Source organism: Passer montanus, unplaced genomic scaffold (assembly GCF_014805655.1).
Source record: "Passer montanus isolate IOZ18808 unplaced genomic scaffold, ASM1480565v1 scaffold37, whole genome shotgun sequence".
Lineage (NCBI taxonomy): Eukaryota > Metazoa > Chordata > Aves > Passeriformes > Passeridae > Passer > Passer montanus.
The window spans coordinates 6,537,182-6,556,228 of NW_024368485.1; the positions used below are offsets into that span (position 1 = coordinate 6,537,182).

The 19,047-nt window shown below is 46.7% G+C and overlaps 1 protein-coding gene across 6 annotated transcripts in view; it reads right to left on the minus strand.

The window, feature by feature from the left end:
• Positions 1-19,047, minus strand: part of BCL11A (BAF chromatin remodeling complex subunit BCL11A) — a 69,674-nt gene that overhangs the window by 47,856 nt on the left and 2,771 nt on the right. For 4 of the 6 annotated variants that reach the window (XM_039717124.1, XM_039717123.1, XM_039717122.1 and 1 more), the window contains exon 2: positions 15,842-16,171. In XM_039717124.1, coding sequence (XP_039573058.1) covers positions 15,842-16,171 — 330 coding nt within the window. Of the gene's footprint in view, positions 1-331; positions 546-15,841; positions 16,172-19,047 lie in introns of those variants that run through there. The other 2 variants (XM_039717126.1, XM_039717125.1) reach the window with 2 other exon arrangements.

Sequence of the window (19,047 nt, forward strand, 5' to 3'; positions counted from 1 at the left end):
TCCCACAGAGCAGAGCTCAGTGCACATCACCAGCTGCTAGCTAAGAACGTGAAGAGGAATGAGAGGACACAAGGATGGAACCAAGGCTGTACATGATATTCCCAGCCTCCTCAAAAACTAGGGCTCACAGACCTGGGTGCCCACATGGAGCAAAGTGGTCAGGCAAGGCTTTAACTAATAGAGGCCATCCCTACACGTGCCCACTTTCCAAGAGGGACACCTACGTGACATAAAGCCTCTAGTGCCAAGCAAACCTCGTCATTCCCTGCAAGGCATGATGCTGGGAACACACTGAAGGGACAGGCAGGTGACCCAACCCACTCCGACCTACCCTTCACACCTCTGAGAACGCTGCCCTTTGCAGCAGGGGGAGTTTCCCAGCTATGCCCTTTCCGAGCATTTTGAAATCCACCGTCCATCAGCATGACGGGAAACAAGGCGTCGAGCTCTTCCTTTGAGGAGTTTCTTGTTTGACCAGAGTACACGTTATTCAAATCAGCCAGAGTGAAACGCAGTTAAGCTGCTGTTTGTTCCAGCACGATGAGACTGGCCTGTTAAAAAGCAAAAATGTCAGGGTGTTACAGGCTCAGCCTCCTGCCAAGACTGGTAAGTAGCTGAACAACTGTCAGAAACGGCGTAATGGGAAACAACAAAAAAATAAAAACACCCAAAACAACCATGAATTCAGATTGTGTTTCCAAGTCACAGGCACTCTGGGGCCACCCACACCCCTGCCAGGCACCCTTGGGAAGAAGCTCCAACCTGGAGCATCCCTGCCACCTCATGTACAACATGCCCACCACATCCACCTCTTGCAAAGCAAGGAACTTTAAGTAAAAACAATGGTAACCCAGTCAAGATCTCGGATTTTGTCTTTATTCTCACCACCACAGCATTTTGTCTATATTCTCACCTCCTGACTTTGGGCACGGCCCAGCAATGTTCTGTGAGGGCTACATAAAGCCTGGAAGTGCAGCCACCTTCACACCCAGCACAGCTCTGCACTAGGGGATCAATCTGATTTTGTTTCTCATAAAGTCATTCAAATGGGTGGGAGCCACCATGGAAAGGCTGCTGTCATGCACAAGCTGTGGACCTGCACTGGGTCTGCTCTCCCCAGCCAGACAGGCATTGCCTTGCAGATGCTCTTCACCCCCCAATTTAACTCCTGCTATCTCTGAAATCTCCCAAACGCACGCACACCCCTCCTGCTCTCGCACCCTTTCAGTTTAGTTTGCCTCTTAGAACAGCAACCCCCTATTTTTTTTTCTGTCCTGGGCCCTCAGGTTACTGGCACGGGGACAACTCTTTTTTTTCCCCAACAGCGAGCCAGGAAAGATGATAGAACCTGCGTGCGTGGCCAAGGGACTGGTCTCAACTGGTTCAGAGGGAAAAAATGGAGCTATGTCTTCCCCCCTCCTCTCTCCCTCTTCTTGCCTTTAGCCAAAAGACCTGGGAGCATTTGATGTGCAGTCAGCAGGTATTAAAAAAAAAAAGAAAATTATTGAAAAGGCTGGCCGGCCCCGGAGCTGTGACACTCTCTCATCAAACTCTGGACTTCAGCCAAGTTCATCTGTTAATGGAGAGCCACAGCCAGGGCCTCCCCCCGCCACCACCCCCTCGCTCCCTCCTCTACCTCTTCCTCCCTCCTAAAAAACTAGACATCGATTATGTCTGTGCTTTTCCCTTTCTATTCAAGATAAACAAAGTGCTTCAAGTTCAGGGCACACCCTGGGACCCTTGACAAAGCAATCTATCATCCTGTCTGCTAAACCAGTCTGGCCACACCACCGCCGCGGAGACTAATGCTTCCAGTGTACAATTTTCCCTTTGTGCTGCTGCCCTATTACTAGTAACCTCTTTTCTTCCCTACCTTCCCAGGAGCAGATGTGCTTGACCACTTTGCCTAAGCCCCTCCTGGCAAAGGCATTTTTTGCTGAAAGCAACCTCAAGAATTAAAAAACAAAAAAGAACCAAGCCCCCGCCTGCCCCCTCCTCTCCCCGACTCCTGTCCCCATCCCTATGTCCACCAAAGAAATCCAGCACAGAGCTTGATTTTCCCTTCCCCACCGAAGATTTCTTTTTAGGGAGTGAGTTCAGGTTTAAATCATATCCACTAATTCATTCTGACTTGCAATTAAATGCAAATACACTTTTATAGCCAGCATGGAGTGTATTAATTTTAACAGCAAATGACAAAATAAGAATACAGTCCCTCCAATACCAATAATGAATCGCACTATAAATCACGTTAGTGGTCACATTCATTAAAGCTTGCAAAGCTCTTGGAGATCCACGGGTGCAATGTGCCACCGACACACAGAGCAACATCAGCTCGCCTGGACCCCACTGCTGGCACCAGGTGCCCCAGACCCCAGCTGGGGGGCACAGAGAACACCCCACCAAGTGCAGGGCACCCAAATCCACTCCCAGTGCGTCCCACAGTGCCACAGGGAGCTGCTGCTTCCCAGGTGAGCGGAGCCGGAGAGATTCACAGCCCAGTGCTGAGGGTGGGTCTCACCACAGGGCTGAGGCATCTGGGCAATGAGGCTCAGGGCTAAGGGAAGGGCTGGGAGCACCCAGGCTGCCTGCTCTAAAACACAGGGCAGTTACAAAAATTAATAGGAAACCACAAATCACCATTTAAGTGCACTTTCTAGCAGCTAGCCTGGCCTTTTCCTAACGCTCCCGGCTGCCGACAGCGCTTACCCCTTCCCCAGGTCTACAGAGCGCTCCATTTGCTTGCCAGCACTAAGATCCTCTGCACCGTTTATTAGCCAACATGGGGGAAAGTGAGGGTTTGCTGGCTCCTTTGTTTTGTTAGGACAGCTGTGTGCCATTCCCACCCCCTCCCACCCATCCTCTCCTAAAGAAATAATTAAATCCAATTAGGACCAGAAAGTAATTTACATTTTGGTTCTGTGTAAGATGGGGAGGTGGGGGAAGGAAAAAAAAAATCCCATAAAACACGTTGTGATGAAATTTCATTCCTTTGCTACTTATTTGTCTGCTTTTGCTTTTGAGGATCGCTCAGGCTGCACTTTCCCTCTTTAGAGGCATTTTGGTGCGTGAATTGAGAGTGGATCAAGAGGGAGACGAGGAAGGTGGAAGAGAGAAAACTTGTTCCCATTCCCTGCTCTGTGAACAAGACAGTTCTGCTGGGCAGCCCATCCTGCTCCTGCTCCTCCCCTCGCCGTGCAGGGGGCTCCTCTGCCGCGGTTTACTGATTTACAGAACCTTGGTATGTGAATGGCAAAAATTCCTTGGCATAAGTATATGTTTGCTGATCACATTTCAGATCATGTGTTGTTCATTATTATGACTTGCTCAGAAACAGTTTTGCTACAGTTATGTGGGTTTGCCTTGGATATTTTTTCCTCTTTTAGTACACAGAAAACATCGTGGCGGGGGGGAGAAGCAAATGAGAAAATGTTTTTGTGTCTACACCACCTCAAAAGTGTATTTTTAAAAATTATGGAAAGGAATACAAAATATTCCAGAACTAGGAAGCAAGGGGGAAAGGAAATGAGATTAAACAAATAATTTCTTAAAGACCAATGTGATGTCAAATTTTCAAGTGCAATATTTTCCTCTGTATGGGCATGGAATTATAGGTGGATTTGATATTTTTACACTTCCGAAATCTCTAAAAATACACCCAGCCCAACTGATGCATTGATTAGAATTTGGTGCATTATTTAAGCAGCCAGAAGAGAAGAGCTTTTTGCCAGGCACCAGTGCCAGTATCTTCTGTAGCACTGGACAGCAAGTCCAGGACACACTGATTTTTAAAAATACCACCCCCTTGCCTTCTGCAGAGAACTTTTTCCTGAGTTCACATTCTGGCAACTAGAAAAGCAAATAAGCCATCACTCCAGGAAAAAAAAAAGTTTCCAAACAACGCCACTGTTTTGCTTTCACCTGTGTTGTAAAACTCCAGATTAACCCAGAGTTTGCTCTGAACTCCAGCAATTTACCTCCATCTCTGCTCGTGGCAGATGGTCCACGTGGCTTTCATGTGGGTGACCATGCAGGTCACCTGGGCACTCTCCTCTCTGCGCTCAGTGCAAAACACGAACGTTTACTTTTTTGTCATTTTCATATAGTAAATTATCCATTAGATTTCAACATATCTTACTAAAGCAATTACATCAAGAAAATGATAGCGCGTGTGGAATCAATTATGCATGCACTTGGCCAGGGACCAAAGGCTATGAAGTCGGAGAGGGCAGAATCGTTCAACACACACAAATAAAAAGCCCCTGGATCTCGCAGATGGACCCCATCAGTTCATCTTACTGCCGAAAAAGTTCATGCACTTAATAATTTATTTGTGTTCTGGATACTGTTTCCCAGCTGAATATTAACAACTTTGAACTGCACCACGCTTTTAGCATGGTATGGGTGGAAGTCATGGAAGGGCAGCAGCAGGTCTCCTCTGAGGTTAAAATTATACTTCTGTTCCTTCCAGAACGGTCCTTTTCCCTCTCCGTTTATTTTCTTTCATTAAGCAGTTCCTTTAATCAGGGTATCCGTTTCACCCCTCCGATTCATCTTCTTACCCAGTGATAAACTCTCCAGCCAAAGCTGAGCATCAATAACCAAGGCTGGACAGGGAGGGGACGAAGCACCGGCAATGGCCCGATCCCACAGCCGGGAATTGAGGCGCTGCCAGCATGAGGGACGGGGGACAGGGACCAGGCCCAGCCCCAGCCAGGCAGGAGGGGTGGCAGACAGCCTCTGGCACTGCCAGGGCACAGATGCCCGGGCAGGTTATGAGAGCTGAGCAGGCTTCCAGCCAGGCTGCTCCCAGTTTCCCCTCCCAGGGCTGGATGATGAACACCTTGCCCGGACAGGCAGGAGAAAAAGACCCTTCCTTGTGCCGAGGCTGGAGTGGAAGAGGAGCAGAGCCAGCAGCACAATTTGCTGCTACAAACAGCGTGCCCCAAAGGCAGGGCCACCACCCCAATGGCAGCACAGGATGGGGCCTGGGGCACTGCTTTCAACACTGGCCACGCAGAGAGGGGTCCAGGCAGCGCCACATCCTGCCCTGCTGTCACCTCTCCCTCCGGCCCTGGCATCTCCAGAGCACGGAAAATAATTCTTTTCTATCTACACATGTAGGATTATTTTTTAAAGGAATGTCTCCCCCAAATGGGAACAATTTCCTTCTACACTTCCAACCAAGTGTACTTAACATTAAAAGAGAACTGATAGAACATATTTAATTACTCAAGGTTAGACTCCTAATTCCTCAATTCACTAAAGGAAACTTGGCAAGAAGATGCATCATTTTGCTGCTTTCTACTGGAGCATCTGAGGGAGAAGAGCCACTGAGGCAGCTAATACACAAAACATGATCAAAAGTGATTAACAACAGCTTCATATGCAAATTGCATTAATGAAGGAGTGCAAAGTCATCATGTAAATTAAATATGTCAAATCTCTTGGTGAACTTTCAATCTTGAGAAGAAAAAACACCGCTTTAATTTTTTTACATCATCAATTTTCCAAGATTGAAAATCTAAGAATCTTGGTGCTATAAAACAATTTTCACCTTTTTTTTCTCCTTCAGCAGCCTGACAGGCTGGCCTGATGTGTGCCGAATGCACATGTTAATAGGCCAATCAAAAATGCAAAACAATTCGCAATTACTGCAAGGACCTAATGGTCATTAGAATTTACAACTAGGTAATGAACTAAAGTCTGCCCACACCATGCATATTCATAAAGCAATTTAGCCTTTGAAGATTAAAGAAGTGCTTAAAATTCAAATGAGCTTTAGCAAATTATCAGTAAGATTCATCCAAAAAGCAAAAGGGTTTTTCTTCCTGTGATTTCCTTATTTTTTTAATGCAAAATTGTTATATCTTCCAGACGGAGCTTCAACTAAACACAGGGCTCCGAGTCAAGCCAAAGGGGCTGGAGACAAACAGAGGCAGAAAACATTGTTATGGACTTTGTTCAGAAAACTAAGCCCTTAAGAGCCAAACCTATCTCTAAACATGGTAATTTATCAAAAGCAGCACAGACTTGCTCATAGGCAGTATTGTGTGCCGCTCTCCGAGAGCAGATTAACAAGATTTCCACCACCCTCCAAAAAAGCCTTTTTCCCCTCAAGTCACATCTTCCATGTAAACAGCAAATGTATTATAAAAACATTATTTTCATCAAAGTGCAGCAGCATTAATTTTAGGGACTCGCTGCATCGAAAAGGGAGGGCTGAGAAGATCCCGGCACCGCCGGAGTCGCGGTGCTCCGGGGAGCGGAGCTGCGGCCGCGGAGCCAGCGGAGTTTGTGGGGCACCGCCGGCTGCTCGGAGCCTGGCTCGGCTCTCAGCCTGACCAAGCCATGCCAAAGGGCAAAGAGCAAGGACACGCTTCTGCCAGCGATCCCAGGAGGAGCCTGGGGAGAGGGGGAGAAGCGCCGGCTGCCTCCCCGGCACCCCGACTTGGAAGGGCGGATGAATGGTGAAATAATTCCTATTCCCACCCCACCAGCCTTCTCCGACCTCGTGGTTTATGCTACCTGCACCCCTGCAGAGCAAAGCAGATGATGCCCGGAGCTGGGCTAATGCCCCGCTCTTTTTACATTTATTGGGCACCACAGGACGCGGTGCCGTGCAGCAGCCGCAGCAGCAAACATCTGGATTGGCCACGAGTCCCCAGTTTTAAGCAACTCCCCCCCAACACCAACATTACTTCACACAAAAAGAGTCCAGGGAAGGCCAGTATGGGATGTGACAGCATAAATCAGAATTATATTCAAAACAAAACTTTAGAAACTACTGCCGGGCCGCCGAGCTGTTGAAGGCCACGTCTCCCAAACTGCCTTCAAGTCATGTCCCCCATGAGGAGATTTTTTCCCCCCACTTCTTTCTCTGTTTCCAGAGACATAAAAACCACACTACTGGGCTCAGAGCATTCCCTAAAATAAAGCAATTAACTTATTTCCAGGCTCCAGCAAGCGATCGTGACAGCCTCCCCCCCGGCAGAAAGTGGGAGCCGTGGTCCCTGACCCCCGGCCAACACAAAAGAGGCAGCCCCAGCACAATGCCTGCTGTCAGCAACTGAATTATTTTTATACAGGAATTTTTATCTCTATGGTACAAACAAGTATGTGTCTGTGCTGACTTGTTAAGCAATCCACTTGTATGTAGAATAAGATTTTTTTTTCCCTGCTACCAGTCACACAGCTCTAAGATCAGAAGAAATACATACTCTTTGAAGCTCCTCAAATGTTTTAGTTAAAAGGACAGCAGTTATTTTCTAAGATCCAAGAGTATCTTTATCAGAATTTAATTTTTCCTTATTGATTTTTTCTAACGTAACACAAATTTAACATAGGACAGTTTATAGTTTATTACAAAATAATACAGCCTCTATCTCTTTTTCCAAATGCATCCCACTGTGACCTAGCTCCTCAAAGGGAACAAGGCTTCCGGACTACTGCTTCTCATTGCACAACAACTCTTCCCTAAACACGAAAATCACCATCAGTAATAGAGAAACACAGGGAAAAGCCCCGGCCACCCTCAGACAGTAAATGCTCCGAGCGCTCACGATGCCCTGGCTGAAGAACGACAGTTCTGCTGATCTATTCTCTTACTCCACAAAGAATAAACTCAGTAGCTAAAATGCAACAAAACCCAGATGATTCATTCAATGTCTGAAAAAAACCCCAGCTGTGACACTGAAGCAAAGTAATGCTGGGTGACAAATTAATTGTTGCCAATATTGGGGGGGGGATACAACACAACACATTTGTATTTTTGCATTTTGTATTTCCCTACCTGATAAATCAATTAAGCAAGCAATTATTGCAAAATTAAACTCCTTACTTCCTAAAGGAACGAAGAACTGTGATGCGTAATTTTAAAGAGGTAATAGCTGTAGTAATAGCAGTAATAATAACAATAGTAATAATAATATTATTATCCACAACAACAATAATAACACCACTAAAGGCAGGGCTCTTCTTTGAGCCTTTGTTGTTCAGCAGTAATTCCATTGTTTATTTAGGCAGAGGTTTTCCTATCTGCAGCTAAGATCAAATTGTAGGTGTAATTGTTCAGCATTTAGGCAAAGCAGGGGAGGGTGGAAGCAGAAAGTCCTTGGTTCTGACTGACCAAAGCTCCCTCCACCAGCACACCCACTCCAGGGGGAATCCTGCACCCTCTGGCAGCACCCTGACAACGCCTACCTGGAAGGGCAGAGAGGAATAGCTTCTCCTGACAGCTATTTCCCAGGGATACTGAGCCTCCTGCCTTGTCGGCAGTGCAGCTATTTGGCTTTTGCTCTTGCACCACTCTTGGTGTCTCAGCTATTTAGTGTGAAACACAAAAAATCCGAGCTGTAGCTGAGTTCTGTACCCACCAGATGGGGAAGTGATAGGATTTTTTTCTTTAAAAGCAACCTGTTCAGGTAAAAAGTTCCAGTAGAATTGCAGCAGGCAAGCGGGGAGAGGTCTCGGGGGAAAGCAGAGAAAAGAAACACTTTGGTGCACTGTCTGCAAACCCAGAATTCAGCAGCTTTTTTTGGCAGCCAATTTGTTTCAAGTGTTTTGTTTCAGGGAACGTATGTATTTTTCTTTGTGCATTTTGTGGATTTACTACAACCACTCCTGACAGCTGTTGATTCAGTTAAATGAGCACATTATTAAAAATCCTCGAACACAACCGCACTGAAAAACAGACACCTTTGGATGGAGCTGAAGATTCAAACACACAAGAAGATGCAAATGAAACCTCTGCAAGGAGGATGCACAGCCTGGGCCGTGCCCAAGCCAGAGGGCAAAAGGGGCTCCAGCCCCTGTTTGTGGTGGCTCTGTTTTCTTTGTTTCAACCAGACCCAGATGCTAAAAAAAGAATGAAAAGCAGTGCCAACAATCCCAAGTATAAAAAATAAATGTTTGCTAATACTTGAAAAAATTACATCCCCCAGCGGGCTGAAGTTAATGTGCTTCAAATAATTCTGCACCGTGCCCTGTACTTCGTCTTCTTTTCTTACTTACTATCCAATTTTGCAGAGGAAGGACACCTATTCAGAACGAGGAGGGAAAGAAGAGGATGTTTTCATTTTGCTTTAGATCAAAGGCAAACAAGAATGCAAACTGTGGCATATTGAGTATTTTTTTCCACCGCTGTCATTCACACTGGGCTATCGAAGTTTTACACAATTCCCCAGCCCGGCTGCATATTAAGCTGGCTGTGTACAGCTTTATTATAGCGTGGTGCTGAGGAAACATTAATATTCCTGTGTTGCATCTGACAGGACATTTACATGCGCCCATCTGAGCTCACACCTGAGAGCTGCTCCAAGGTACAGTAGCTGTGCTCCGATTGTAAAGGCAAATGAAGAACACAAATTCCCTGCTGGGATCGGGGCTGACCTCGCCACACCCCACACCGCAAACCTTTCCCTCACCAACCCCAGGCAAAGCCACCTCCGAATGAAGAATGAGCCACCAAGTTACCAGCCTCGGCGATAGAACAGCAAAAAAAAAACCTCGCTGAAATATTTTAAAGATGCACAGCGAGTGCAGCTGGCCAATAAAGGTTGGAAAACAAACTGGCTGAACCCCGTGCGGGATGTGTTGCATACTAAACCTGATTAGAGAGACGGGGAGGATGTTTATGGGCTTTAAAATGCGTTTGGCATTAACACGGGAAGGTTTGAATAATGTGAGGACTTGGTCTGCTCATCCATAGGGGTCCACAGCCACCAGTCCAGTTCCTGCAAGAGTTTGATCCACATCTGGCGGAGCAAAGCACACCCAAGATGGGGGCCCCTCCAGAGCGAACTGTGTTTCATGGAACTTCACTATCAGATCATCCCAGGGTGGTTTGTGGGTCCATTAATGTGCCTGTTGTTCTTAAAACTATGCCATAAATCACAGCAATCCATGTACTGGTGTCTATCTACATGGGCCCAAACCTGCTACGCCCGACGTCACCAGGCGTCAGGCTGGACCTCCTGTCTATGTACACAGAGAGACAAAATTATGTTCATTAGCCCAAGGGAAAAACAAAAAAAAATCCACCCAATGGTTAATTTTAGGGCCATGCTACCAGTATGAACATACAAACACGTAAGTCTTAATACACATTGAAATACATGGACTTGATGTGTTTTATGGACTTGTGCAGTACTCCAGTAGCTGACACATAAAAACCAAGCGCTCCCAGATGGAAGCTGCGTTCAAATGCCTGCCACTGGGAGAAGACAACTTCCTTGGACCTGCGACATCCCTGGCAGCATCGTGACCCGAACTAAATCACAACAAGCAGAAAGGTAACGAGAGATCCTCAGCGATTAGCTAAAAAAAAACCCACAACAAAACACAAGTGGCACTGTGCCAGGCCATGTCCAGCCTGATGCTAAACGCCTTTTATTGCACAAAGCTGGTACTAGTGGATATAAAAACAGACCGAAGCCTGAAGGGAATTTTGTCCACAAAAAAATTTTGCCCAAGTGAGGATGTGTGCAGCCAAACAACTGGAGGCTCTGCTCCCGTTGCCTGACAGTGCCTCTCAAGCCTCTTTAATTGTCTTTATTATTTGAATGAAACAAGAGCGAGCTCGTGGGCTGAGGGCTGCATATACAAAACGGGGTGATGCTAATAGGCCTCCTCCTCTTTAGAAGAGGCATTACCAAATTATGGGAATGTTTAGGGAAGACTTCACTTCTTCCACTGGGCTAATTAGAAGGTGTTTAATTTACTGCCTGCCTCAGTTTCCGTGGCCCAGCATTCGTTGCTGGGACTCTCTGCGCGGAGCCTTGCGTTTATTACATGATTTCCAAAGCTTTCAGCACGTGATGCCAACGTGCACCTTTCAAGATCTATGTGGAGCTTAACGTGTGCCAGGCTGCCTCTTGAACCACCAGCATTTCGGATGCAGTGATGCCTCTGCTCATGGACAGCTCCACAATTCAGTGTCCCATGCAATAATAGAAGGAACACAAAATGTGTTTCTCATCCTCTCAGAAGATCTGTTTTGCAGGAAACAAAAAAAAAACAGAAATATTCAGGGCACCACAATACTGTGATGCTCCCCTGGAAGGCAGAGGCAGAGGAAAACTTTCTACCCTGCTTCTGTGCTTCGAGTGAACTCATATTTGTGTTTCCAATAAAGAGCCATTTTTACATTAACTGTCTGGAACAGCAGGGAATAGGAAAACTAAAACAATCTTTACCTCGTACAAAGGATGATATTGGTGTCACGTGCTTGCTTCTTCAAAAAACGTTATTTATAAAAGGCAACGGGGAAAGCAGGGAAACTATTGACTCTTCTCTGCATCCCTGTGCGAGCAGCATTACAGCAACTTTTTGATCCCCTACATTTTTTACATTTTTCCCCCCCAAGAAGTAAATTTCACAGCCGCACAGGCCACCGCCTTTAATTAAGCTTTCAAAAGTCTTCTGACAATGCCAACAATTGCAAGACACTTCTAGAGCTCAATCATGCAATCATCGTGACACTTCTATTTACAATTTGTCTTAGAAAGAGTTTCTCTGACATTGTACTTTGACAAAACAGCCAAGCTGCCGGTTCACAACCTTTCTCTGTCTTATTTACAAATACAGCTTGTACGCAGCGCTCCAAATCTTGGGAGCGGGAGCCTTTGGGCAGCACCCTCACTATTTTTTCCTGTCTGCAATATTTTACCCAGCCTGCTCTCTCTCTTTCTTTGTAGGGGAAAGCAGATAGAATTTGACTTCAAAATCTTCCCATATTCCTTCTTCCCCCCCACCTCTATTTTTAAGCTTTCATCTTATTGTCCAAATGCAATGCTAACTATTCAGTGCAGACAGCAGTATTTTTTTTTGTCTCCAGAACAGAACAAAACAAGGAATCAACAATCACAACCTCCAGAATTATAATGGCAACTACTGACAACAGCCCAAAAAAATTCTGCTTAAAGACATTACTTCCTGAGAACTGTAATAATCAAATAATAAGTCTCAAATTTAATACCAAATGACGTTCACCTTCCCCCGACTGCAGCAGACAGAGGGATTTTCTTACATTATTTTCCCACGTGTTTAATTTGAATGTCACAAGCAGCTTGAGAGTATAGGATTCGAGCAGTAAAAATGACCTCCCCTCCTCCTCCCCTCTTTGTACAGTAAATAGAGCATCCACGCATCCACACTCGGCATCATACAGGGGAATTCGCAGCAGCACTCCAAAGTGTTCCCCCAACTGCATCCAAGTAACATTTAAGATCCTTCTTCACCCAAAGCCCAACCTTTCATTAATTCCCTCAGATTCATACATCCAACAAACAAACCGCCAAAACCTGACACGGGCGGGCGATAAATATTTCCTCAGCCTTTTCAATAAGTGAGCAGCGATTTTACATCCACTGATCTCCAGATACTTCAGTTAATATTTCCCCCTATTGTAAAATACGAGAGCGGATAACCGAAGCCCTGCCGTCGCCCTCACTGCAAATCACGGGCTGCCGGTATCTGGTGGTGAGGCTTTGACATACATATTGATGAAAGCTGCCTCGTTGGACCCACACAACATATCCTATTAATTTTCAGTTAAATTTATGGCATTTCAGCTCCAGCGCTGGATCAGCATCACTCAAAATTTTATAGCGAGGCAGAGCTGTGCACAGGCAGACACCCACATGGAAGAGCCAGGTATGGACACATGCCTGCACCTGTATGGATCCCACAGCTGCTGCACAGGTTGCACACACACATATAAGCTCCTGCCCTCATCCCTGCCTCTGGAAAACGGCAAGATAAAGAGCAGCTTAAGGACAGTTAAAACAGACATTTCTCCCTGCATTTGAATGAGTCGCTGCCTCCTTGCTCTTCCATAGATCTTTAACCATTACTTACAATTCTCTTCAACACCCCAACTTACTGTCTAGAAAACTGCAGGCAGGGAGAAAACTGCACCCAGAGCTCACCCACAGCCCCTCTGTATCCAGGGCTAACCTGGAACACCTCTTCCATCCTCAAAACTAATTTGGAACATTTTTATATTGCTACAAAATATCTGTTTTATAGTCTCCTAGCAGAAATAATCACTTCCTCAACTTCTGTGTATTTTTCCAAAGGCAGCCTCTATCTTTTTTTTTTTCCCCTTAATTACACACTCAAATCTTGCACTTTGCATTCTTGAACAGAAATCTGATATAAATAGCAGAATTGGAAGAGTTTGAGGCTCTTCATAGGGGCCTTCCCGAAGCCTGAACTTCACAGTTCAAGCTCCAAGACCTTCATTGGAAATTTTACTGCTGGACTCCTCAAACTACTGACTACAAGCAATGGGTAACTCCAGCTATCACCACACTTCTTTGTGACACAAGGGAGCTGAACTCCAACTGCATCCAACTGAAAAGGAGATGAAAACAAGAAAGGGAGGAACAGCGCAAGACCCCATAACTCCTGGTGCCTCTTCTCCCTTTCCCAAAGCCAGGCTGCATTTCCAACAGCAAGAACCAAGGGACCCCCAGTGTTGCTCGGTTCCAGCCCAGCCAGGGAGGGGCAGAGAACCTGCAATCTTGGGCATCCCATCTGTATAGGCAAGGCTGAGCACTACAGCCAGAAACCTTGGGGCAGAAGAGTCCTGACAACCACAACTCCATCCCTACTCAGGACACACGTCTTGCTCTGTGGACCCTCCTGCACGGCACCAGCTCCCACTCAAGCCCCCCTAGGTGTACCAGCGAGCAGGATCAGGCCCTGCCACTGTGCCCCCACCCTCAGCCACCACCTCTGCTCAGCGAAGCATTGACAGTCAGGTAAAACCACAGCCCTTTCTGAATTAACGGCCCCGTGACGGCGCGCGAGCCCAAATCCTCCTCGCTCCGCGTCACCTGCGCCACGCCAAAGCCAGACTTGGCTCGCTGAGCCTCCCGCACCAAGTGAGTGCCAGAGCAAAACCCTCACAGAGGAGGTTCCCCTCGTGCAGAACTCCTCGGCGTGGCCATCCCTCCAGCCCAGGGACCACGGGGACGACAGCATGTTTAATTCTTGCTTGACAGATACTGTGTTTTGTCTTTTGAGCGGAGCGGCGCCGTACGTAAATACAGCGTTACATCATACCACCGCTCCTCCATATTTGGTGATTTAGTATGGCTCCAGAGCTTGGAAGACTACAAATCCCTTCCGCCAGGCTCCTGCTTCATTAATCACGCCCTACACTTCTGCTCGCTTTCCGTCAGACTGCAGGCAGCACATGGAAATGGGCACTGCCCTCTACCACGCTGGGAAAGAAACCTCACCTTTAATACCCATGTCTGGGAAGTGCAATATGGGGAATTACTGGGGGGGTTCAAGTCTCATTAAAAATACAGCTTAGCAGCAGCTGAGCCTGTGTTTCCTCTTAAATGTAGAGATATGCACGTTTTCAAGGATAGACCGATTACTGTGCAGAAACAGCACACACTTGTTCACATGACGTCTGCGTGTGCACGCACATGGCTCTGCACACAGACACGTGCGCAGACAGACACCCATGCACCGATATGGATCTGCTGCCACCACAAAACCTCCAAAACTGCAGCTCTCCAGCACAGTTTGGAGGCCGTCTTGGAGGCCAGGGAAGGCTGCGGGAGGATCCTGCTGAACCTCCCAGCGCCTACTGCCCTATTATGGTTTAACTTTGTGGCCAAAGAAAGCCCAAGACAAGCTCCAGCACATCATGTGATGATGTACTGCGCCTCCGACAACCCCAAGCGGTCCTGTGGGCTCCCCGAAGAGAGGTACCCACAGTGCCACATCCCAAACATCACTGGAGGGGGAGTTTGAAACTGGTTCAGGCATTCACTGGGGTTGATACGCTGTGGTCTCGCCTTTTTCGACTGGCAGTATTGGCGTGGTTTGAAGTGATCTGAAATGCTCGCTGCAAATGGGCAGTACTTTTGTTTACTAGTAGGGTTTTAAAGGCAGAGCGTGCCTTGTTACACTCCCAGGGCCCTGGGATTTTCTTTTACATGGTACAGTTTAATTTTTTTAACCTCATTTGTGAAAATATCTGCATGGTCAATGGCTTTCTGAATTTACCAGAAAAAAAACAAAATGCTACGAAATGGAATTATTTACCCTTTTTTCTTTTTTTAAATTACATTTCATATTGTTTGTTGCACAAAACAGAACTCTGCCTTGGACATTTGTACGGCTGACATGTGGTTGTGTAAACCGCAAACAAAATCAAGATACATCTGTCAAAACCACATCAGAGACAAGAGAGAGCACAGCGAAGCATTTATCATTTGGCTGAGGAGGCAGGCTGCAGAGAGCAGCCTTTCCTGTCAAACCAACCTTTTGAAATTTCCAACATGCCCTTAAACTTTTCGAATAAGCATGTCTGTGCGCTTCAGCAACTGCCCTCTCTACTCTGGCCTGGCCAGTCGAAAATGGCATCTTAAAGTCAAGGTCGGTGGTGTCACTTTGCCATGGGGCTGTGTTTAATTACAGTCCATACGCTGACAGCCAATATGGAACCAAGGCTGGCGGATGCTCGGTTAACTCTTTCACCCCTGACTTTGCCAAAGACTCAAAAAGCTCCTCGCTTTCTCGCGCGGCAGCCTCGGAACCCTCCTCCCGCGGCCAGACAGTGACTACAATGCAGGCAAATCACGAGAGTGGCCTCAAACAATACGGCCAGAAACACCGGCTGGCACGGCACGTGCCTGTTGCTCCCGCGCCGCGCGGGCACCGGGAAACACCGCTAACCCGAGGCAGGGAGGGCACGGACAGCCCGGCCCTCACGGCCAGCAGAACACACAGACACGGCAGCACACCACTGCCAACACGCTACGTTGCAACTGAAACAGAAATAAACTCGCAAACACTTCTCCTTGCTTTAATTTACCTGCTATATGTTCCTGTTTAGGGCAAATTCCTCTAGATGACGTTGATAAACAATCGTCATCCTCTGGCGTAACCTGGATGCCAACCTCCACGGGATTGGATGCTTTTTTCAGCTCACTTGGTGAGGGTGAAGGTGGCTTATCCACAGCCTTCTCTAGGCAGAGACTGCCATTGCATTGTTTCCGTTTGTGCTCAATAAAAATAAGAATGTCCCCCAACGGAAAGTTCATCTGACACTGGCCACAAGTGAGGAGGTCGTGGTCCCCTTCCGGAGCTCCCAATGTGCCATGTTCAGGTTCGTCATCAGTGAGAATGGCTTCAAGAGGTTCGGCTGCAGTTTGAGAAACAAAAGGAGGATGGTTAGAGCTCTCGGGAAAGGCAGTGGGTGCGGGGGGAGGAACGCGCCGAGCCCCCCGTTCATGAATATTACACCCCGCTCCGGAGTCCGCCTGCTCCCCCCAGCCAAACCCATGCAACACGGCTGCCAGCACGGCACCGAGGACAGGGATTCAACAGTTACAGGGAAGGGATTGTGCAGGAGCAGCCGTAGCACAGAGAACTCAGAGGAAGAGCACCGCAACTGTCTCTGTGCTCCTACACGAGGGCACATTTCTGACTCCTTGAACGATTCGGTGCTAAAATTAAATGGATAGGCTGAAAGATTACACTGCGAAACTCTTGTGGTACTACGACAAGAAGGGAATATGGTGTTTTATTGCTGAATGTATTATTTATGTACATGAATTCAAGGCTAAAACACTGCACACACTCTCACACACATGGGTGTGTATCTTCCACCAGCCAGACAAGACCCAGCTTCTAAATTCAGAAACACAGTGTAGACAGAAGGTGTTTCAACACACACAGACACTGCACACTCCCTGTACAGCCCGTGCAGGTAACGTGTGCATGTGTGTAAAAGAGAAGGGGGGAGAGCCAGCCTGCATGGGCACACACACACACAGGGCACATCCAGCCCTCAGAACACACGTGCAGACGTAAACGCATGGATTTGTGTCACTGTCCTCATCCGCCCGTTTGCGGCTTCCAATTTAAAAAAATCCTAAAGGCAGTAGTTATATACAAAGTGGGGGGGGAGTGGGGGAAGGGGGAGGGTATGAGGCAAATAAATAAGTATCTATGGCAGAAAACCAAAATGATAAAAAGCAAGTGCAGCAGAAATGCCTGCGGGGTGGGGGGAGGCACCGCTCACTTTTGAGCTACTCCTCAGGATCCAAATAAACAGCAAATTCACCACCGGAGATATTAGCTGGATGGGGTATTTTTTAGTACTTAAGGAAATAAAGCGATCAGTCATTTAGCATTTTTTAATCCCGAAATAAGGGAATACCTAAATTATCTTGAACATGTTAGCACTCATGGCCCTCAGCATCTAAAAATCAGCCTGGCCAAGCAACTGCCACATTTCCTCGCAACAGTGAGAAGCGCCTTCTTTAAACTCAAAATACCTTGCCTAATGTTGTCAAAGTTGACAAATTTTCTGAATGAGCTCCAAAAAGCTTCATTATGAGGCTATTTCTGCTCACAGAATCGTCAGTGGATGCTTTAACGAGGCAGACTCGGCTCTCTTTTCTGTTGGCTTTTTTTTTTTTTTACGTTACATTTGCAGAAAAATACCTTGGCAATCTCTGTGCAGACTCCACCGCCATCGCCTTTCACAAGGGGGGAAAAAAATAAATACGAGCAGCGTGTTGGTGTTCCTCTGTCTGCGCAACACAACACGCACGCTAACAGCAGCGAGCAGGAGGAGAGGGTACTACAAATACAACCCACCTCAAAACACTGCCAGGTAACGCAAGAGAGACAGAATACAACTCCTAAACAGTTAATCAGCCTGACCTTCTTTAGCTGGCTGCCAATTTCACATTTAATGAACTTAAAGCCACAGAGAATCAAAAAATAGATTTTAATTTGACTGCACAATATTGGAACTGATTTTGATAAAGTGCAAAAATCCAGTGAACTCAGGTTAAATTTATTTCAACCCTACCTAGGCTGAATATTGAGGAGGAAGATCTGGAGTAGCTCCCAGTTGTGCTGCGTAAAATAATATTGAAAGAGCACACTACCTCGCCGTACCTCAGCTCCAACTAGGACACAGGGATCCAGTCCATCATTTCTTGCCTCTAGTACTACTTCTAATTTAACGTAAGGTCAACCACAGGAATATGAAGGTTACATTCGTATTAATAAAAACAATGTCTTAATCGCTGGGGCTTTCTCCTAAACTTACAGACCGGCAGGAGAGGAGGCACAGCGTGCGTGTCTCGCTCCTCCTCGGGAAGCCGGCACGGGAGCAGGCTGCTTCTGCGGGATTGCCGGGCACGGCGTTTTTCTCCCCAAGCCGTCCCTCGCGTTCGGACCGAGGGAGTAAATTATCGCAGGACTAATTCCACCGGCAGCTCGCTGCTCGCCGCAGACAAAGGTATTTTGCGGATCCAACTTCGGCTCTCCGCAGCAAGAAGACACAAAACCACCCGTGCTCCCCTCGCAACTGGCTCAGCGAGGAGCTCTGCATAATCATTACTCAATTATAATGTTTTCCCGCGGCCTGATTCCTTTCTGACGCTGTCACTATTATTTAGCAGGGGAAGGTAACCCGCTGCTTCGACACCAGACAGTTAAAAGTGGCACTGAACAAAAATAGACTTTGCTAAAAGTCTGTACAGGCTGGGCTGATTTACAATCAAAACCAGGAAATGAAGTGGTAATTCAGAGGTTGCTGATTACACCTCCACATTTCACCTAATTAATTTTATAGGAGGCAAAGTTCTTGAAAATAACAAGATGATCAAATGTACAGATATAAAACCTGTAACCTCAACATTTTCTATGCTCTTAACGTAAATTATTGCTAATTAACAAGAATTATATACTAATGTATGAAATACGGCTGGCACTGTGTTCGCTGCAAAACATTTGGCTCCTGATGGAGGCAGAGCCAGCAAAAAAAAAAATGTTTTTTATTATTACTGCTACTTTTAGAACATAATATAAAATACCGGGATCACAAAGAAAACACCAGAATACATTTCACCTGGTCTTGCCTCCGATTTGCAGGATGCATCTTTTAATTCTGGGGCAATCAAAATTCCCTGCCTGGGTCCCTAATCATCCGTCTCTATTTTTCATGCAAATTGCCCTTCCACCAACATGTCTTTTCAGCTTTCCCCCTTCGCCCTCCTA